This window comes from Morchella sextelata (assembly GCF_020137385.1).
Source record: "Morchella sextelata strain SCLS chromosome Unknown scls_23, whole genome shotgun sequence".
Lineage (NCBI taxonomy): Eukaryota > Fungi > Ascomycota > Pezizomycetes > Pezizales > Morchellaceae > Morchella > Morchella sextelata.
The window spans coordinates 64446-86822 of record NW_025408638.1 but is presented as its reverse complement, the minus strand read 5'-3'; the positions used below and the strand labels follow the sequence as shown (position 1 = coordinate 86822).

Here is a 22377-nt window from a genome sequence, read left to right as displayed (position 1 = left end):
CTCGAGGATAGCTTGTGCCTGTAGTTGAGTGTGAGGAATCCATTGAATCGAGTGCGAGGTAATGCCGTTTTTATACTCCTATATCTTTGAATCATAGCTACTTACGATTTCTGACAAAGGTTTCGAAATAACTACGATTGCTATGATTCAGTATTTTCTTTTTTTTTTTGGTGAATACGAGTCTCGTTTGGATATCCGAGACCCTGGGCATGGATATCAATCCTTGGCGATCAACACTGTACCCCATAGTTACCCCACAACCCCACAACCCCACAACCCCATAACCTAAAGTGCAGCACTCATAGAATTCCCCACACAACCGGAACGACCCGACCCCCGAACGAACAATACATGCAACTACATCAGACCTCAGCCTCATTGTTCTATTCGGGCTTTCGGTATGAATATTACCGGGCCCCAGTGCTCGGAGGAGAGACCACCGCACTGAACATTCTAGAAAATGCGGTAAAAATCTTGAAATATCAAGAGATATCATCGCTCTTGCGGTACTTTCGGGTTAATTGTCATCGAGGAGTAGAGACGTACGTCAAAGATTAGTTATGGAGATCTCTGTGACGTTGACGTCGTCGTCGAAGCACCTGATGGACTGACAATTAACCTTTGATGTAGGCAAACTCGGCATCTTTAGCTTTTACATGTGAAGTTCAGCAGATCTACCTAACAAGAACTCACATAAATCAACAATAGCGAGTGTAGAGCGCTTCAAACGCGAACAAACATACACAAAGAACTTATGAGGGAGATACATATAGGTATGATCATTCCAAGCAGGGTCGGCAGAATAATTTTATCCTGTTGCAAAAAATCCGGTGGATACGAAGCAATAGCTTCCCACCTAAACAAGCTTAACCCCCATAGCCAGCCACCAGTTCTTCCAAGCCCGCGGTCCACAACTTTAACGGCGCCTTATGGGGTTAGGGTTATCAAGCGAGTTAATCCCTGACCTTGGAGCTATTAGAGTCTTTTAGCTGCGCGAGTTGAACAGAAAGTCGAACAGGTTGGACAGAAAGTCTAGCTGTTTTCGGAAGAGACTTGCAGTCGTTCAACCAACAAGATGTGCTCGACTTTCTGTCCAACTATTGCAGCTAAAAGACTCTATTACCCCACATTCGCAGGGGTTCACGGGGAGTGTCGGGCATGCAACCGGTTGGTATTACATGAGAGTTGTGACCTTCGGATATTTGCGTGCATAGCTGTTTGGTGCTACGTTGGGTAAAATCTGGTCGAATATCTGGTCTGGACGGCGTCTGGTTTGAGTTGTAGCTGTGTGTAGGTAGACACTAAACCTAACCCTCTATAATCACAAAAACCCAAACAGTTGCGCCTGCACGTGGGGATAAACTGAACTGATAAAGTTGATAGAGGACAACTCCCAACGCGATGACTTTCGTAGCGCTTTCACTCCGTTTGGATCTCCGGGCCCTGGTTTAGCTCCGAGGTATTGCTGGGTGACAAAAGTAACCGTGATTTTGCATTAGAGTCTTTTAGCTGCAATAGTTGGACAGAAAGTCGAGCACTTCGACAAAAAGTCCTGCACATCTTGTTGGTTGAACGACTGCAAGTCTCTTCCGAAAACAGCAGCTAAAAGACTCTATTGCAACCAGATTTTGTATGGGAATGCGTCTTGAAACAAGTATAACTCCACAACCATAATAGATATGAAATAAACGATTGTATACTTAGAAAGCCTTAGATTGATAGAACCTATCCCTTAGGTATGAATCTCGAGAACCGACTTTGGGAGTTGATCGATTTGGGCAATTTTTGCTGGTTGCTACGCAAAATCACGGTTACTTTTGTCACCCGGCCATAAGTATGTTATACACAAATGCACGTAGGCATGATTGTGCCTGTGTAAATACCGGTTGACAGGTAGGAAGGTGGAAGACTACATGTAGTCTTATCGTGATGACCGCAGGATGCATGCTATATAAATAATGGAAACATTTTTGCGAGCACAAGTTTCACATGAAACACAAATTAAGATAGAATGAACGTTCCCGCCCTCCTTTACAATCTTTGATGTTGCACCTAAGCCCTATAAATTCAACTCCGTCATATGAATATCGCTCGACCTATCGGCACTGGCAGATATGTGGGGGTCTCATGATCATGGATATATCGGAGACTTAAGTAAATACAAGTATATATATGGCCAGATCGGTTCTAGAAGTACAAATAGAGTTTTGGTACCCCCGGCCTCTCGCTTGAGTTATATAAAACCCGCACCCAATCCTAAGCAAGCCTTTTATACTGTTTATTACTTTGATACGACATTACATGTAGTAAGTCGCAATTCGGAGTAACAACAACCTGTGAAATGCCACTTATCGATAAATGCGCTCTAGCTCTCCCCCTTCTGATTTTGATTTTTAAATCGTGCCAAGCTTAAGGAGAGACACGGCATGCATATGACCGTATTGTGACATACCACAGCTTTCCATAAAACTCCTAAGTATGACTGCTTTCGAACACGTGGGATATTTGTCCCAGCCTGTACCTAATAAATTCAACATATCGTGTTAAGGGTTCGTCGAGTGATGATGTATGACGCACGTGACCAGGGAGCGAAAATTTCGTACCTGCGTATACTTTTGACGAATTTTCCGATACACTGGCTGTGAGTTGGAAAAAACTTCCATTAGCTGAAGAATGTATTTTGTGGGGTTGTTTTTAAGTTGACCTTGAGAACAAATGAAAACTGTGCATCACATATGTGTGTATGTGATCACTGGCGGTTATCGATAGGTCTGTTAAGAAATCAATTGAACGAATAGGGGCTATCGTTAGATGTTGCGTACGTAAGTAGGATATGTGTATATAAGGTAAGGTTTTCTCACTCTACTCCAGCCTTCTTCTTCCTCCTTATTCATCGCCTAATTACTATAGTACTACTCCAACCACCGTGCGTACCTACATTGAACCTCATCTTAAAGCAACATGCAAGAATCACCTGAGGTGTAGTTGCTTTCGCTGCCCACCGAGCTCCTGACTCTCATCAGCGACTATCTTTTAGAGACTCCCGACAATGGCGATAATGCCACTTTCCCTCCCACAGCTCGAAAAAGGGCCAGTGGTCACTCGGACCTAGGATCCCTCATCTGCACCAACCGTCGTTTCTGCGCCGTCTTCACCCCACTTCTCGACCGCCTCGCAAGCACTCAACGCGAATACGGGGTAGTTGCGTTTCACTGGAGTGTCGCTATTGGAAACATTCGCCTAGTACGCCTGCTGATGGAAAATGCACTCGACATCACCGTGTTCATCGCTGAACAATACAGGCGTCAGCAAAAGCTCTACGGCCTCCCAGATGAGCCCTACAACGACAAAACTCTTGCCAAGATGCTCAACGCCGGGCCAAGAATCCACGTATGCGAGGGATCACAAAGCCTCAAGGCGCTGGGCAAGCACTACAGAATGGTTTGGTCGTGTTTTAGCGGAGACAGCATCTGCTCGTTCCGCAGGATGATGATGCACGGCCAGGAGAGACTGATTGGACGCATGTTCGACCATGGTGCCCGCGAAATCGAGAAGGGTGCGGCTTTCATGCATGCGGTAGAGTTCAACCATTATGTGGTTGTCAAGAAGATGCTGGAGCACGGAGTGGATCCCCGTGGTTGTCGGTACTGGAAGTTGTCGCCAATGTATATAGCCATGCAAATGAGGCACGCCAAGATAGTTGAGCTTCTATCGGAGGCGGGTGCGGATATGGCTGTGTGCACTGGAGATAATACCCTGACTGCCCTGCATGTCGCTGCTGCGTTAGGCTATGTGGAGGGGCTAAAGATGTTGATTGAAAGGTTTCAGAAAAAAGGGCTGAGCCTCGATACCCTGGACTATCAAGGGAAGTCAGCACTGAATAGGGCAAAAAACGAAGAGTGGGACGAGTGTATAAAGTGCTTAGAGCAGGCGGGGGCAACGGCTATAGGCCCCGGCCCCACTAGTCCTCTTGGCTGGACATTTCTGGATGATTAATTGTTTACGAGTCTGATGGGGGAGAAGGTATCTTTGAAGGGTGCTACATGAGCTGTTGGTCGCGGACATACTTGCTTGTTTCTAGGTTAGACTTTCTACATAATCCTTCTACCAGTAGTCTATAATACATAGGTAGAATATATTGGCTTAAAACGAACTCCAAAACACCTATAACATGTGCTTTGCATTCATGATACGTAGACTCAGAGTGTTGTTTACTGTCAGCACCGGATGTCGTTACTCATGCATGGTAATGCCACGAAGGAAAAGCATATTTATACTCTCATTTCATGGCTGGCTTTGTCCTGGCAAATTGGCATACATGTAAGTACCGGACCAATAACTTCTGTGGAATGAGTCAAGCTTAAATACATGTACGTGGTTAGGCGTAATTTTAATTGCGCAAAGAAGATTCTATTAGGCACAGATTCACGCAAAAGCGTGGCACAGATTCACGCAAAAGCGTGGCACAGGCTTAGAGTGACTCAACCATTGAAGTTGATCAACGGCTAGTGTCCGTTACCCATTGAACTAGTTGATCAACGGCTAGTGTCCGTTACCAATTGAACAACTGGCTGTGGCCCAACCAGTACTACTGAGTCCTACATTGCACGAAAGAATTGGCCGCTGAGTCTGCTGCCAAGGAATATTTGTGTGTCAATTGAATGCGACACTACATGTCTAATCTAATATGTACTGTCTTTGGGTTTTCCGTACTTTTTTCTCAATGATTGGTCGAGAGCGACAGGGGTGGTTTAGTAAGCACGATACATCAAAGTACTGAGCACTCACGACTGAACGAACTCTAACTGATGGAAGGGGAAGAATTGAACTCGAGAGAGCAGGAGGTGGAAGGGGAAGAATTGAACTCGAGAGAGCAGGAAGTGGAAGGGGAGGGGGTGGCCGAAGGCCCCCCCATTAAAGACCTTCCATAATTATTTTATACCCATAATCCAAAGTACAACTCGCGGTCGCGAGGTGGCCCCCCTAGTACATGTAGGTACTATCTAAAATATTTTCTGGGTCAATGGCGAATGACCGGACCAGGGTACGTACATACATGAATTAACGGTGAAGAATCATGCAGTCTCACCCGCGAAAGCATGACTCATCTGTTCACTTTTGTGTTCTTTGCATCGTCCTCATCCTCCGCGGCCGTCTATTAAGATTGATTTTCTTTATCCTACATGCATACATGCAGTCATTCTATATCAAAAGTTTTTTTACATCTAAGTCCTGATTCGATTGTGCTTGTTTTTTATTTATTGAAATTGAATATTAATGTGAATGTAGCCAAGGGCAAGTTGAATATACATAATCCCGCTGCCCAAATCAGATCCCCCAACACTCAATTTACATTGGCAAACGGGCTAATGACGCCCCTTTGAAGTTGATTGACCATGATCAATAGGTGAGCATTCAGGCTCGCCATTGACCAAGAAAGCATTGTAGAGCGCTAGGCAGGGAACGTCCCGCATACAATTGATAAACAAAGCTTCCCATCTATTGGCGGGATAGAAGCGCCGCGCGTCGACCTCCCCTCATAAAGTAGATTCCTTCCCATTAGATTCGTTCCCACACTTTTGTCGTATCACTCGTTGCTCGTTGTGCAGTCCCGCCTTCCTACTTATATTCCACCCACACCCATCCTCTTCTTCCTCTTCTTCCTCTTCTCTTCACTCCACCACCATCTCTCTTCATCCCCAAAATCATCGCTCATCCATCATCATCCATCATCCATCATCATCCATCATCCATCCTCCATCATCTCCTCATCTCCATCTCTTCTTCTCTCCATCTCTCATCCGTCATCATCTCATCTCCCTCTCCTCGTCCCCTCAAATCCTGATATTCGAATTTCATCGTATTCGAATCTGCTCATCCCTCTCTCCATCCATCCTCATCATCGTCTCTCATCGGTTCATCATCATCTCCGATTCTTTCATCATCAACTCTCATTCCTTCATCATCAACTCTCATTCCTCTATCAAAAATGACTTCAGCATTCTCTCAAACGCTTGATTCCATCACGAAGACTAAGCTTCGTGTCCTTAAAAAGCAAAATACCGCTTTTATTGAACAAAAGGAGCAGATCTTACAATCCGCTCAAGCTGCATCGGACCAGCAAGAAAAGGTCGAAATCCTCCTCGATGGGATCAAGTCCTGGAGCACCCAAACAAAATTGGGCCGTGATCCACCCGCTTATATCTCCAACATCGAGCAGCTCCTCCTTCAGGCAAAGTACGACCCAACTCTTGCCAATTCATGTCTTCAGGAATGGGAGGCAAAAATCATCAAAGACTTCGAATTTGAAGAAGTCAGGCTTCAGTATGCCGAGCTTTTCGGAAAGCTCTTGATGGAATGGGTTGAGAGCGCTGGTTCAGCAGGCTCTCCAGCTACTCAGGCAGCCACTTCCCCTGATTCTGAAAGCTTCGAAAAAATTGGCAGAAAGGAGATGTATGAGCAGCGTGCCATCTTCGAGTCCAAAGTTTTCACCGAAAACAAAGTTGATGAAAAAGCCATCCTGTCATACCTTCAGGAACTCTTCACATCCACAAAAGAAAATAAGGCTAAACTCGAAGCAATCCGCGAGGCTGTAAAGGAATCCGGTGATGTGATTGGGAGTTCAAAGATCTCGCAAGAGGATTTGAAACTCACGATTGAGGCATTGCTTACCTCTGATCTCATGTCAAACGAGAAGAAAGACACATTGAGGGAGTTCAAACGTGATGAAGTCATCCTGGGTGAGGTGACCGACGTGCTCAACATGCATCTTGCTTCTGTGTTTTCATGGACTTGGGAAGGAGACAATACTGCAGGTTTTGGGATTCCAGTAGAGATGAGGAGACAACTGAACCAGAAGTACCGTGTCTTCCAGGACGAGGAGATCATGCAGGCATTGATGTTGGAGTACATTGGAATGCAGTGGTGTGGGTGCTTCCGGGACCTTTTTAAAAGCATGTTCAGTTCTCCCGCCTGGAAACCATGCGTCGGGAAATTGTCAAAAGAACACATTGAGCGACGCAAATATTTCCTTCAAGAGAACATTGAGGAGTTTTCTCCAAAGAACAACCCAGAAACAATCGAAGGCCACCGTTATCAGTCTCAGCGCGACTCCTTTTTCATGGCACAACTTGGTACCGGTGGTACGATCGTCAACTATGATTCCGAATCTAGTGGTGGTGATACAGATGGAGAATATTTGAAGAGCGCGTTGGAGACAAAGCAGTCTCTCCTCCATATTCTTAGCACTGAATGCCTCCTCAGCACCGCCATTCATGGGAGTTTTACTGTTGTGCGCTCCGACTTCTCTTGGTTTGGCCCTGGCCTATCTCATGCCTCAATCCTGACAGTGATGTCCTTCTTCGGCGTTTCTTCTGAGTGGATCAAGTTCTTCAAAACCTTTCTTGAGACTCCCCTCCTCTTTGCTGCCGATGGTGGCTCTTCATCTGTTCGTGTCCGAAAATGTGGTGTCCCAATCTCGCATAGTCTCAGTACCGTCCTCGGCGAAGCAGTTCTATTTTGCATGGACTATGCTGTAAACCAACGCGCTAACGGGATGTTTTTGTATCGCATCCACGATGATTTCTGGTTGTGGAATAGCAACCCTGACAACTGTGCAGCAGCCTGGAAAGAGATCCAAACCTTCTCATCTTTGGTCGGGCTTTCCTTCAATGATGAAAAAACAGGGTCTGTAACTGTTGGAGCCTCTGCAGAGAAACACCCCGAGCTTCCTGAGGGTGATGTCAAATGGGGATTTCTCAAATTCGAATCTTCTGGACGTTTCGTAATCGACCAAGCCCAAGTCGACGTTCACATTGCAGAGCTCAGACTTCAACTCTCGGCGCATACCTCTATTTTCGGCTGGATCCAAGCATATAACAAATATGTCGCAGCATTTTTCATTAATAACTTCGGAACTGCAGCTGAGTGTTTCGGCCGTGAGCATGTCGACATGATCCTGTCCACGCTTGAACGTATTCACCGTGAAATCTTCCCTACTGGTTCTATGATCGATTACCTTGCAGAACAAATTCAACAGCGTTTCGGAGTTCAGGATATTCCAGCTGGGTGGTTCTATTGGCCCATTGCTTTGGGAGGACTGGAAGTCAAAAATCCATTCGTCAATCAGCAAGCTATCAGGAACGAGATTTGCGAGGATCCCTCAGAGATATTTGCAGAAGCCATCGAGAAGGACCTCGAGATGTATGACAACCTCAAACAGAAATGGGACGAAGGAAGGGTCAGGAGGGATGATGCAAACTACCCCCATCTCAAGGATGAGCCTTTCATGTCTTTTGAGGAATACGTCATGTTCCGTGAAGGTGGTTTTAAGCATTGGCAAGAAGCGTACGAAGAATTGCTCAAGATTGCGGTTCGTTGCGAAGCCAAACGTACACCTGAGATGAAGATGGGCATTCTTTGCCTTTCCGACGCTGTTAGATCAGCTCCCCATTCGATTGGAGGTGATGATGGGATTGATGAGTACTGGGAATGGATCTTGGCGTCTTTCGGTGACGGGGTTGCGAAGAAGTGGGGAGGATTGGAAATCGTTAGGCCGGGAGCATTGCCTGTGGGTATGATGGACGCCTGGAAGAAGAGGGTTTTGCACTGGGAGCAGTAGGGGTTAGTGAATACCCAGAGTCAAGCCGTCGGGATGCCGCAGCAATTGGAATTACGTTCATGTTTGGGCTTTAAGCCGAGATCTTGTAATTTCATTTTCTGTTAAGAGTTTCCTAAATAGTGCATGTCTTTCTTTGTTTTTGTTTTCTCTCTTGTCATTCTCGCCCAGATATCATTTAGTAACGCAAAGGGCTACATGTACGTTCTCAGAACGGGGAGACGTGGGGTCTTAAAATAAAAGTTTCAACACACGATACATGCATGACTGGCTGAAGCAAGAAAATGTGAATCGTTCTTTATTAATATTTACATCAGAGCCTGTATTCATGATTATCATTGATAGTCCTACCCGGCAACCCACGTTAGATTGTAGAATAAAATCATGACGGACCAGCTGCTTAACTTTGCGCAAAAGATTTCTCAGATATTGAAATTTTAAAACCGTACCCAGTTAGCGATAAGGAAACGAACACGCACAAGTACCCCCAGGCATCGTAAATAGTAGCATACATGTATTGTACCCATCACAATCACAATCACAATCCTTACAACTATCGAAATATTTATCTTTATTGCATTTTTATTATATGTATTAAAGACCACGTGCCAATCCCCTGCAATTATCTAGTGCTTATTCATTTCTTTGGATATTTGGCACGATGAAATACAAGACAGGGCCAAGTAAGATGGTAAAAATGCGAAGAGAGGTTGAGGTATTGAAGCTCAGGTCTAGTCTCGTGCCCAGACTTTTGACAACTCGTCCTCGTTCTAAAGATTACAAGAATCACACCACATACTGGCCATGGGCACGAGACTAGCTCAGGTATATCGCGTCACTACATGGGTGTCTATCTGGTAAAACCTTCCGCACAGCCAATTCCTTATTCCGAAGAACCACGCAACCGGTGAGTTTCAAATATTCCTAAAGTTCTAAAACTTTAGTGACCCAGAAATAATCTTTGGGGTACTGGTCCCGTTGGTTGAGGCCTTCAGAGCTCAGTAGTGAACTGCTGAGGCTTTGTTGCGTTGCCACATCCTTTTACCAGATCGGAATCCATGATGTTGTCCATGAGTGCCAAGACGCACTTCACAAGCGGTCACTCGATACCCAACATACCCTGCTATGTAGCAGCGCGAACAAACAACAGCAGATAAACACCATCAACACCCATCGAAGTAGAGCAACACCACCCTAGCCACCATCAACGGCCATCGAGCAACCACCAGGAGGGAAGATCACCGCTACAATGAGCCTGGGGAGGGCCACCCAAGGGCCACCCAAGGGCAAAAGCATATCCGTGTACTTGTGAAACAGGAATCGCCGTCAAATTTCACCGCTCTAACCAACCCCGTCGTCATTGCTGGCAACACCCAACCAGAAGAGGAAGATGACTACGACTTCGAAAGGACCCGCAAATCCATGGATCGGCCGATTTATGAGCTTAGGCAGATCGATGAGATGAAACCTGAAGACATAAAGCCTGCTGACAAAATCCGGCAAGCAGAACTTAGGCTCATGGTGGTCAGGGCGCTTTTGAACTGGATACCGAATGTTCACAGTATCGCGCTCCAGGCGAATGAGGATGCTGAGATGACCGAAAGTAGCTTGGAGGCGCACAAATGCCTTCTTTTCGCTGTAAACACAATGCACACGGTCGAGAGTCTGGGAGAATGGTAAACCCTCCCTCCTTCTCCTTTTTGTTGCTGCCTTCTCCTGTGATGGTGCTTCTAACACCGAGAGAGTAGCTACGATATAGAAGACCTCGAGTACAATAGACATGTCCGGCTTCTTTCTAGCAAGAACACGGTCATTCATTCATGGAGAAGTGTAACTGGCTATGATCCCTTCCGGATCATCTTATGGATATGGCGGGACATCTGTCTGTCGATTCTGTCGAGGGAAGACAACAATGTCAGCGCCGAAATCTCCGAGGAGAAGGCTGGAGTGGTTATTTCACGAATGCTCAACGACATCCGGCTCTGCATTCCACTCGATGCCTACAACTTCCGCGAGAAAAAGGCCAAGCGCAGTTTGTGGGACCTGTTCCTCAATGGTGGTTTTGAGTCAACTAAATGTCTCTTGCACTTCCCATCCTCTTTCTTCCCGCCGCTATTTTAGAGTACTTGACTGACCAGCTGCTATAAACAGACCCAACATACTGGTCCCTTGGCTTTGTGTACTCCATGCATCGACTCGAGCAGCTCTATGTTTCATGCCGCCTCAACGAACTCCAGAACCATCCGTCCTATGATCTTTACACCTCCATCAAAAACAGTCTTCCAGAAAATTACAAGAGCCAGGCTCTCACCGTCGTGCAGAACATCAGCCATACCCAGCCCACGCTGAATGGCCGGATCGACATCTTCACCTACGAGCGCTGCACCAAAGAGCTCAAAAAGCTGATTGACAAGGGCCTGCTAAAACGAGACACTGTGCGGTTCCGGAACATCATTCTCCCATACAGCCACGACAAAAGTCCCGCTGTGGCGAAGTGGGCCTATGACCAAGTAGTGAAGGGCTTCCAGGAGGCTGTCGATAATTTCTACGCCGAGATCTTGGAGCTTTTCCCGGAGGTAAATAGGGCGGTATTGCTAGAGCAAGGCAAGCAAATGCATAGGCTGGAGGAATTTCTGGCCAGCGCAAGAGGAGATAAAGATGTGGAGATGGAGGTCAGCGATCCTGCTCGAGGTGAGCCTGTGGAGTGGATATACACATTCCGGGGATACCACAATATCGTGCGCGATTGGTTCTGGGGAAGGCCAACAAGTCAGGGCCTGAGACTGAGAACGCAAGTGAAAGATATCTTTGTCGCTAAGCTGGGTTTTCTGCTCATGTACGACAAGTTCGTCGGGAAGGCGTTGAAAAATAGGGTAAGTAGCGGATCCCCGTCTCTATATGATTCCAGGCTAACGGGTTAGATGCGCGCGATACAACGATCAGAATCTCAGCGGGTGCCTTGACTACTTTATTGGCGACCTGGGCTTTGAAACGATCTTGGAAGACCCGGAGGCGCCGGAAGAGGATGCACCTGGACCTGGGAGGATTGCATCTGTGCCAAAGAAGATTGCACCTCAGTCAAGAAAGGCACGCAGAGGAGTGGCAGTGGCGAAAGCTAGACGCACTAAGAGCATAAACTAAGGGCTTCGAATTTTGGATCTCGGTCCTCACATCTACTTGGATACCTATTGTTTTGGTAATGGATATGTGCTTTATTCTTTATCTAATGTTTGGTATAAGGCACTGCTGTGCCGAGTAGAAGTAGGACGAGTTCTTTTATAATAATAAATTCACGTCAATTTCGTTTTATGCTTGAATATGGCGGAAAAGGCTAGGTTTTGGGCCAAGTAAACACGGGTGTCATCGAAATTTCATAGAATTTCTAAACATAACCGCGCACCACCAAGATTAAGAGCCCCGTGCAAGATTTGGCTATTTTTTTTCTTTTTTTTTTTTTTGTTTAATTAGTATGCAGACCCAGTCATATTCAAACGCTATAAATTGCGAGTATGCTCTTGCAGCCGGATTTTGATTTATGTGACGGTAAAGGGGGCCGCAAATACCAGTACGTGGCAGTGGAAAGGAGTGTTGAGATAAGAGAAGAACGGAAAGCACGCAACGCGAACCAAGAGCGTTGTATATGGGACGGGGTGATCTAAGAAGAGACTAATAGAGGAAAAAACAAATTCCACTTATGATAACATTTTGATACGTCTAAATATAGTAATTATCTGCCTCGAGTAGCTCGAGGTATGTACCACTTCTCCTTGCACGAGCAAGCCAATACGGGGCAGAGCCGCAGAGCCGCAGAGGCACTCGTCTCTACTAGCCTTCAGTAGCATCGTGGGCCACACTGTTTACAAAATAAAATTAAACGGAAAAGGTTCAAAATGACACAGTTTTCGGTAGACGTGCTCTATGACACAGCAGTTCGCTACATACGATCCAAAATGAAGATATGGATAGCTGAGCAATTATGTAATAACATCGGAGGTTAATAAGTCGCGGCAGTACCTTTTGTAGTTTTGTAGAATTTTTTTTCTTTTCTACGTTTGATTTTTCTAGGGGAGGAAGGGATGAGTGGTGGGGCTGGGAATCGATCCTTATTACTAGTGGCTTTAATGCCCAATTGTCTTTCAAGTTGTGCTCTCGGCGTGCATCGTGTGTTACTGCAGGGCACGTATACCGAAAACTGTGTCATTTTAGACCCTTTCCCTAAATTAAATCAATCCCATTTCTCGTTTCCTACTATTATTACTGTTAAACGTCATCATAGGCTCGGGACTGGGCACAATAAATGAACTATCAGTCGATCAATCAGGAGTGTTGCGGTTTGATTTGACGGAGTCACAGAATATCACTCGGACCAAACAAATTCAAGAATTCGCCTTCGTTAATTGATTAATTGATTTAATCATCAAGTATTCGCCCGCATTAATCATCTAATTTCTACCATAATAACGAATAAAGCAATCCATCACTTATCAGCGAAAGATTATCCAATAAGAGCAAAGCCTACCCAGCAAGTAATCAGGTATGCGCATTTCCACAACGCCTCCAAGCCGAAGATATATCCCACCATAATAGGACACCATAAACATATCACAAGCACAACAATCAGCTTTCACGCCTCACAAGCCCCACAATCGAACCTTGGGACCTCCCCCACACCCCCCGCTACCCCTCCACCTCCTTCTTCACAGCCCCCACCTCCTCCTTCCCACTCCCCACCGCCACCCCCCTCTTCGCCGCCGGGCTCGCAACCCCCCAACCCAAAACCCTCTCCCTCTTCCTCCCCCTGCCATCATGCTCCTTCGTCGGCAGCATCACCGGCCGCTTCACAACCTCCCGGTACATGAGCGGCGACCCTGCCACCGCCACGGGGATCATCGACCTCCCCGGGCCGCGCGCCCGGTATGTGGGCGACAGCGCAAACACGGGGCGCGGGCTGTGGAGGAGTCCGGAGGTGCCGCGGTGGGGTGGTAGGTGGTGCGGGAGGATCTCGGTGAGCTGCTCGGCGGCATCGATGCTCTCGGTGGGGCTTTCGGTGTCTTTGGATGTGGGGGTGGTGGTGGGGGAGTGAGCTAGGTCTTCGGCGTTGCCTTGTGCTTGGAGCATGGCGCGTTTGGTGAACTCTGTGGTTGTATTATTCTTCTTGGCCTCCCGGCGCCTGGCGGGGACCTGGGCTCGGTGGGCCTGGCGGAGGGCGGCGGGGGGTGTGCGCGGTGGGATGGGGGGGAGGTTGAGGTTGGGGCGGGGGCGGTGGAAGGAGGAGATGCGGGAGAGGACCTTTTCGGAGGGGTGGGGGGAGACTAGTGGGCGGGGTGGGACTTCTGGGACTGCCATTGTGGGTTGGGGAGGTGGATGGACGGCATTGAGGTGGGGGCGAGGTTTTTGGTGGAGGGTGGGAGAGCGGAGGACAGGTTGGCTGGTTGGTTGCGATATAGGTGGTAATGATATGTCGTGCTCTGGCCTGTAGAGTCAGTCTTAGCTGTTAATAATGAAAAAGGCCCTCGATCAAAGCATCCAGAAGACAGGTATTGGGGTTCCTTGGTAGAATAAAATGTGTAGTATTCTTCAGTATATCTTGATATGTACATCTGTATAAACAAGACTGCGATTCCGATATTAGTAGACCCTGCAATATATTCCGACCAAGACTTAGTAATTATCCCAATCCAGACATGTCTCATTTGGTTGATTAGTAAACCCAACCGAGGCGACCCTACTAATCTGCTCCAGATCTGCATTGTCGGGCACAACACATATGCGCTACCACCTCTCCTGATGGCGTGACATTTCATCTCGCAAATATCGCACGTAGGCGTGACATTCGTACGAGAGTCCCGGACCGTGATGTCTAGTTGCCGCAGTTAATTGAATCCATCGCTAGATGAGAAGTGTTGATCGGGCGCAGGTATTAAATAACACTCGCAGACCGTGGGCGTCCACCAATTGCAACGACAGGATCTTGGAACAGATAAAGTAGCTCCCTGCCCAGCATTCAATCAAAGCTTCCTCGATTCAAGCACAAAGATATATACATACCTTGCCAAGCGAGTACGGTTCACGACCACACCGCCCCCAAAAAGCCTCAATATGCAGGGACAAGGTGGTGGTTGGATTAGAGTAGTATTAATTCCCAAGTAGTAATCGCCTCCACAACGGGTACCGAAATCTAAGCCAACGTACGATTCCTTCTTGCTAGCTGGGCCAATAAGAACACAGCACAGCACAGCACAGCACAGCACAGCACATCATCCCCCATCCGTCCTAGCGCCAGAGGGGGCGTAATAATTCACCGCTTTGCTTCGTCATCAGCCGCATCCGGTATCCTGGTTGCGGTGCCGAACACGGATGCGGGAACGTGAGCGAGTGCGAGTGCGAGTGCGAGTGCGAGAACGACATGGAAGTAATTTCTATCTTTCAGGAATATCGCTTGTGGGTACAGAGATGAGAAGGGAATCTACCCCCTAACTCTCGGCTGGCACGTTTCGCTCCTTCTTGGGCGATTTCGAGTAGAACGCATATGGAGGACGTTGTGGTTGAGGTTATGGTGGTGGTGGTTAGCCCTCAGATCTGCGCAAAGGAATGCTACTACTAAGCAAACCACTGCTGACGCCGCAGGACGCCGCAGGCTGTCATGTAAACGTGCGGCACGCGAAACAGCTTCCTCTCCTCCAGATTGGTGGCCAGTGGGTAAACCACACCCGGTAGCTATAGCAACATAGTGACATTCCAGGTTGTGCATATACACACGTCAGAAGCTAGAACCCCTACTCTAACCCCACCCAGAGCGCTGGGGCTTCATATCGAAAACCAATCTGATTCCCCCCAGAAATTTAAATACCCCTGTATGTAGATGTTAGAGCCAGTAGGATGGGGAGTATATAAAGCGAGATGATATCCCGCAGAGATTATTACTCCACCATCACAATTCCACAACTTCGAAGCCATGAAGACCTCAACCTGCTCCCTCCTCCTCGCCGGTCTTTTCTCCCTCGGCAGCAACTTTGTCAGCGCCGACCAGAGCAACACCGATGCTCTCGAAGCCTTCGCCGAGGGCCTTGGTCTCTCGTCCACCGAGATCTCCGGGCTGGCCGAGTCCTACGACGCTGCGGGTGACAATGTCGATATATCGTGCTCGCTGCTGGGCCTCCTCTTCCCCGAGAGCACTGTCCTCCCTGGTGCCGAGGTCGCATATACCTCGAAGGTCGGCATCAACTGGTACCTTCACCCCCATTAGTCTCCCGTTTCCTTCTTCAATTAGATACTAATGTGCCCTCTAGGTCTGTCCGGGCCCACCTAACACCATCGTGCATCTTCTCGCCCAACAGCACCAGCACCGCCGCAACAGGCGTCAAGATCGCCGCCTTCCTCAACACACCCTTCGCGATCCGCAGCGGCGGCCACACGCCCGACCCCGGCGCAGCGTCCATCTCCAGGGGCGTGCTGTTCTCGCTGGAGAACCTGAACGAGGTGACCATCGACCACGAGAGCGGCGTTGCGCGCATCGGGCCGGGAAACAGGTGGATCAACGTGTACGAGAAGTGCGAGAGCGAGGACGTGCTGGTCGTCGGCGGCAGAGTCGCGCCTGTCGGCGTAGGCGGTCTTATTACCGGAGGTAATTCTTTCTAAAACTCGAATTGAGGCGAGGGGGATACTAACTCGCATCTCAGGCGGCCTCTCCTTCCTCTCCGGCACTGAAGGCTTCGCCGCCGACACCGTCAAGAACTTCGAAGTCGTCCTCGCCTCCGGCGAGGTAGTCAACGCCAACGCCACCTCCCACCCCGACCTCTGGTGGGCGCTCAAGGGCGGCAGCAACAACTTCGGCCTCGTCACACGCATCGACCTGGCCACCATCCCCAAGCCGTCGGGCCTCATCTACGGCGGCACGCTCTACTTCCTCCCCTACCAGTACCCGGCCATCATCAGCGCCATCAAGGCCTTCCAAGAAAAGGGGCAGATCGAGGACCCCAAGGCCGCAATCATATCATCGTTCATCCGCATGCCGTCGCAGTCGGCCGAGCTGCTGACGCTGCAGGTGTTCCATCAGGACCCGGAGGCGACGGTGCCGGAGGCGCTGCAGCCGTTCTTTGATGTCGGCCCGTTCCAGAATACGGCGAGCGTGCGGCCGCTGAGTAGTTTTGCGAACGAGATATACTCGATGGAGAGTGTTCCTGTGGCGCGGCAGTCGTTCCGTGACCTGTCGGTGCTGGTGAGCGAGGAGATGTACCAGTATGCCATTGACCTGTTTACGAGCACGTATGCAGCGCTAGATGATGTGCCGGGGTTCCTGGGGTCGCTCACGTATCAGCCGATCTCGACGGCGATGGTGGATGTGGCGAATAGCACGGGAGGGAGGGCGATGGGCGTGCCGAGGGCGCCGCATGTGTGGTTCTGTCTGAATGCGATGTGGGCGGAGGAGGCGGATGATGAGCTTGTGCTGGGGACGGGGAAGGCGTTTATGGCGAAGCTGGCGGAGAAGTCGAGGGAGTTGGGGGTGGAGGAGCCGTTCTTGTATCTGAACGATGCGGCGCAGGATCAGGGTGTTGTGGAGAGTTATGGCGAGGAGGTGGTGGAGAGGTTGAGGGGGGTGAGTGGGGTGTATGATGAGGGGAAGGTGTTCCAGAGGTTGGTGAAGGGGGGCTTTAAGCTGTGGTAGGTACATTGATGTCGTGGTGGTTTGTACTATAGAGCGGGTTGTTAATGCATGCATATAATTGTAGATGGAAAGGAACGAATAAATTTCAGATTAGATCTCTAAGGTTGGCAGTAGTTAATCATGGAATCTCACTCGTGTCTTGGTCTCTTGGCAAAAGACCGACGCCACTTCCAATCAATTAATAAGGATTGTTGTATGTAAGAGGGCACGATCTACAGAGCGTGTTTTATGAATCATCATATGCATGGACAAGTCACGACATGATGCAGAGATGGCTGCTCTTCAAGCGAGCCCGGGCGCGGTCAGCCCTTACGTCCGGTATTCGTTGTGAATCACGAAGGCCTTTGCCGGCTCACTGACGTGACGTTAGGCATTGAATCGACGGCATCTCCTCAGGGGTTGAGATATAAGATATACTGCTGGACAGAGAGACATGTATATGTAGGTCACTTCACATTCCCGTTGTGCAGAACCTTCTGAGCTGCATGCATGCGTCTGGGCACTTCATCACTCCGCGCCGCGGCGGTGACACTCGATCAATTCTTATGCGAGTGAGCGACTGTCTGCGATATCGCTTTGCTTTTAAGTGCACTGGTTTGGCGCATGTGTTTCACACTGTAAGCTCGAACACTCGCTCAACGAGTTGTGGAGATGGAAAGGTGGATCTTCTTGTAGGTTACATATTATGGATTGTGCGCATCGTTCACCGGTCGGGGAGGGAGCAGTCGGACGGGCAACTTGTGATTCGGGATACAGTTTGAACACTTGTGGAATGGGCTTGGGAGGTGCTACATGTAGCCTATAACCAAGACTCTGCACACGTGCCTGTGGAAAAAGAAAACAAAGTTTAATTGGCCTTCGAAGCTTCGTCCCCGCTGGATTCTACCATCTATGTACCTTCAATGTGTTCGTTGTCGGTGTTAGGTGCCAGGGACATGTAAGATCCATCAGTTTAATACTTCACAGTCCAGTCAAAAGTTTAAAATCCTCAGTTGTTCGGCATTATTATTACTCTGGTCTGGAACAAGGGACGTCACTCGACGGGGCTTAGACGTCCGTGATAGGGCTCACACCGATACGGGTCCTGGTGTGGCTTCGCTTCACTAGTGGTGACTAAGACCCCGTCTCCACACACGCACACGCAACCTCATCCCACCCTGAAGTCGTGCTCGCGATGAATCCAAGGTGAAACATTAATTGCAGTACATATCTACATCGTTGCCACGAGCGTAAACCTGCTCAGGAGTGTCATGAGAACCCACGATCGTGTTTCTATTTCCATCATCAATACCACTTGTACCACGAACGAAGTGCAGGTATAATAATAGAACCAGGATTGCAGATCGAGCGCGGGCCGGGCATAGTTCTCTGCAGGATCAAGAAGCTGGATTTGGGACTAGCCGCGCTGCAAGAGAAGCTTTCTTGGGCTGCGCTTACTCAGGTCGACGAGAGAGCGCACATCCGGCCGTGGTTGCCAACATGCGGTCCGGGATATTATTACCTTCAGGTACATGTAGGTACGTACGTACATAGGCCTTGATAGTAGCTCAGCTCCAGAGAACAACTGCTCTACAGTATCCGTTATGGGTAAACCCGGACAGCGATACCCTGTTTGATACGCGAATGGTGTTGTCTAACTGGGTTCGGCCCCTCGGCATCTAGGAGCACCCTGAACGGGGAGGAGAGATCGATAAAGCTGATTAGAGTTGAGGAAGCTCAAGCTATGGACATGGACATGGGCAAGGGGAGGAGTGGGTACTATCGATAAACTGCCGACGCGTGGTGCGATCGCTGATTTGAATATGTAGAGAATGTAGAGGATGCAGAGACGTTGTGAACAGCTACATGGCACTGTTGTTGTTTACAACTCCAACAGCAAAGCTAAGATTAGACTCACCAATAAGCATACATGTATCCACATTATATATTGCATGTCTCCATGTCGGTACTCTAGACTGTAGGTACTCTAGAGAGGACACACGAGCAGATACGAAGATGTCCGTCATAGCAACCCGGTCTGTGTAACCTTCCATAATCCGGAAGGGCGGCATTGGCAGCAACCAGCAGCAACAATCCTGGAAAGCTTATCTTTGTTTTTTTGCGATCAGCGCAAGTGCTAAACTTAGAAGGTGCGATAGGTCGAGTAGATGGTGGCGCACCGTTGGGCTGGGGCGTGGAGCTTGAGCTTGGCTTGCAGGTGGTCATCCGCCTCAGGTACGGGGACATACATACATGTACTTCATGTACTTCATGTAATACGTAGAGTCGAGTACATGGTGCGATGAGAATTGGAGAAGGAAGTGAGGGTGAGGGTTGGCTTTACTTGGTTCTCTGCTCGAGTACTTGTAGTGCTAGGGATGTGTGGCCTTGCCTTGCAGACAAGAGGAAACGGGTCTTCCTCGTAGGAACCAAGCCAGTGCAATAGTGATTACATGTATGTAGGTACATGTATGCGCATGCTTATTATCGCCGGGGATGCGCAATGCCACAACGGACGTGCAACTGGTGCCGTAATCGAACCATGATGACCAGTAAAAGCGAGCTCGAACAAACGGGCTGGTTTCTCTTCTGGCCAATCCCTAATAGAAATCACCTAAAACAATTCTTTACCAGGATCCAAAACACTCAAGACTCCCACCCCCGCATATGCACCTCGGCATCCCCATGTGTGCACACGTCCACCGCGTCCACCACTCACAACCAGCCAAGATCCCGACGATCAATTCCCACCTTCTTCTTCGGAATGTGAGGGAGGGGGGCTCACCTAAATAAGATCACATGCCCACCACCCTTTTCTTTTCAACTCAAGTTGAGCTCTTCACTCCGACTCTTGTTCAAACTTCACAGTACTAGTACTCGCGAGTTCAACGGTACAGTGTAGCCCAACCACAATCATGGACGAAGTGCAAGGCGAGAGGTTGGCTCCTATCAAGCAGAGGAAGATTATGGGTGTGACATTGGCACCATGGCGATCACCACTATCTCAAGGTATGCAAGTCTGGAGGGCATACTACCTGGAATGTGTGCGTGCTAATGATGAGGCTGGATACATAGTGATTCTTGTCGGCTTCGTATGTTTCTTATGTCCTGGTATGTTTCTCGACTCTTATCAAGCCATGTCGCAATCTAACGGATGACACAGGAATGTTTAATGCCCTCGGAGGGTGAGTTACGAGTTCTATCGCTACTGGGAGGACCATGCTAACATCCGTTGAAGAATCGGTGGAGGAGGCCAACTAGATACAAGTGTTCAGTCAAATGCCAATACCGCGCTTTACACCACCTTTGCCGTCTTCGGTTTTGTCGCTGGGACGTTCCTCAACTACCGTGAGATACCCTGATGCATCTCCTCTATAATCAATGCTCCAATACTAACGATCTGCTGCTAGTGGGCGCGAAACCAACTCTCGCATTCGGAGGTGTCGGATATGCCATCTACGCAGCGTCATTCCTGTGCTATAACCACACAGAGAACCGCCCTTTTGTTATCTTTGCGGGTGCGCTGTTGGGTGTTTGTGCTGCGCTACTATGGTGTGCTCAGGGAACCATCATGATGGTATGTCCATCTCCGTGTCAAAAGAAGATGCGCCGGCGCTAATTCGTGTGCCACACAGTCATACCCGATTGAGAGTGAGAAGGGGAGATACATCGGCATGTTTTGGGGCATCTTCAACACGGGTGCTGTTATTGGCTCGATAATTCCAATTGGTAGGTCAAAGTTATCCTCCATTTCAAATTTGGTGCCATGGCTAAACATGAGTTACTTCCGATAGCTGCGAATTGGAACGACCCCAACGCACTCCACGTCTCTGACGGTACCTACATTGGATTTCTCGTCCTTATGCTAGCTGGTGCTGTCCTCGCTTTCTTCCTGGTCCCCCCAGAGAGAATCATCCGTAAGGACGGTACCCGCGTGCAACGAATCCAGCACCCCTCAGCCATATCGGAGATTAAGGGACTGTGGGCCACTTTGAAGAGTGACTCCTACATCCTGCTTCTCTTTCCCTTCTTCTGGGCGAGTAACTGGTTCTACACATATCAACAGAACAGCTACAATGTGTATATGTTCAACCTCCGTGGGAGAACATTCACGAACTTGTGGTACTGGCTGGCGCAGATTATTGGCGCATTGATGTTTGGTTTCTTCCTGGATAATAAGAAAATGTCGAGGAGAACAAGGGCGATCGCTGGATGGGTCATTCTTTTTGCGGTTGTTAATGCAACATGGGGAGGTGGTCTTAAGCCACTCATTGGTTCCACCCGCGAGAAGGTGGCACTTGAGCAGAATCCCAATTTGGATGTCTTTGGTGAGTGCATTCCCGTAATACCTTTACGAATGCGGATTAACTAATTGTTGTTAGATACGGATTACACATGGTATCTCATCCTTTACCTCTTCTACGGGTTCCTCGATGCCGTCTGGCAGACATACGCATACTGGCTCATGGGCGCTCTCTCAAACGAGCCTCGCAAGCTAGCCTACTTTGCCGGGTTCTACAAAGGAATCCAGTCTGCCGGTGCCGCGGTCGTGTGGAGTCTTGACGCCAATAAGCACAGCTACTACGTTCTGTAAGTACCCACCATTCCGCAGGCAGTATACAACCGTTTAGATACCATTACTAACACAAAGTAGATTTGGAACATCATGGGGTCTGTGCGTCATAGGAATGCTCTTCGCCGTCCCAGTCATTTGGTGGAGGGTGCACGACACGGAAATCACAGAGTTGGACTTTGTGAGGCCGGACGAGAAGAACATGAGGGTGAGCGAGGGCGAGGGCGAGGAGACGAGGGCTTAGATATGGGATTGCATTTGATACAGGGCCCTTTGGAGATGAAGCGGCTTTTTTCTCTTTTACTTTCTTAGCGAATGGTCTTTCGTATACCCTTTTTTTTTTTATTTTTAGTTCATGATGATGGCGATGTGATATGATTTAATTTACATGAAGTTGCTTTCGAAGCACTATGAGAAATACGGTTGCTCCGGTAATGATACATGTGTATTTGTATGATATCAAAGTGGTCCACTCCATCATACCCCCCCCCCCCCCCCCCCCCCCGAAAAGAGGGTGAACTGTATCGAGCATTACGTACATAA

At 48.6% G+C, this 22377-nt stretch overlaps 6 protein-coding genes across 6 annotated transcripts; 5 read left to right on the top strand and 1 right to left on the bottom strand.

Annotated features, from left to right (window-relative positions):
* Positions 1 to 3255: 3255 nt before the first annotated feature.
* Positions 3256 to 3996, top strand: H6S33_007274 (uncharacterized protein; the record flags this gene model as incomplete). The annotated part of the gene is made up of 1 exon (XM_044838794.1): positions 3256 to 3996. The coding sequence occupies one exon, from the start codon at positions 3256 to 3258 to the stop codon at positions 3994 to 3996; it is 741 nt and encodes a 246-aa protein (XP_044688810.1).
* Positions 3997 to 5989: 1993 nt separating this feature from the next.
* H6S33_007273 (uncharacterized protein) lies at positions 5990 to 8620 on the top strand (the record flags this gene model as incomplete). Its single annotated transcript, XM_044838783.1, has 1 exon — positions 5990 to 8620. The coding sequence occupies one exon, from the start codon at positions 5990 to 5992 to the stop codon at positions 8618 to 8620; it is 2631 nt and encodes an 876-aa protein (XP_044688809.1).
* A 1058-nt stretch (positions 8621 to 9678) lies between these two features.
* On the top strand, positions 9679 to 11580 carry H6S33_007272 (uncharacterized protein; the record flags this gene model as incomplete). Its single annotated transcript, XM_044838772.1, has 5 exons — positions 9679 to 9744; positions 9800 to 10293; positions 10366 to 10649; positions 10769 to 11490; positions 11539 to 11580. 5 exons carry the CDS (start codon positions 9679 to 9681, stop codon positions 11578 to 11580), a joined length of 1608 nt encoding a protein of 535 aa, XP_044688808.1.
* A 1714-nt stretch (positions 11581 to 13294) lies between these two features.
* Positions 13295 to 13963, bottom strand: H6S33_007271 (uncharacterized protein; the record flags this gene model as incomplete). The annotated part of the gene is made up of 1 exon (XM_044838761.1): positions 13295 to 13963. One exon carries the CDS (start codon positions 13961 to 13963, stop codon positions 13295 to 13297), a length of 669 nt encoding a protein of 222 aa, XP_044688807.1.
* Positions 13964 to 15572: 1609 nt separating this feature from the next.
* H6S33_007270 (uncharacterized protein) lies at positions 15573 to 17282 on the top strand (the record flags this gene model as incomplete). Its single annotated transcript, XM_044838750.1, has 3 exons — positions 15573 to 15844; positions 15907 to 16241; positions 16297 to 17282. The coding sequence occupies 3 exons, from the start codon at positions 15573 to 15575 to the stop codon at positions 17280 to 17282; spliced, it is 1593 nt and encodes a 530-aa protein (XP_044688806.1).
* Positions 17283 to 20176: 2894 nt separating this feature from the next.
* Positions 20177 to 22078, top strand: H6S33_007269 (uncharacterized protein; the record flags this gene model as incomplete). Its single annotated transcript, XM_044838739.1, has 9 exons — positions 20177 to 20270; positions 20337 to 20372; positions 20425 to 20446; positions 20500 to 20609; positions 20672 to 20838; positions 20897 to 20990; positions 21056 to 21589; positions 21644 to 21851; positions 21916 to 22078. 9 exons carry the CDS (start codon positions 20177 to 20179, stop codon positions 22076 to 22078), a joined length of 1428 nt encoding a protein of 475 aa, XP_044688805.1.
* Between the last annotated feature and the right edge of the window lie 299 nt (positions 22079 to 22377).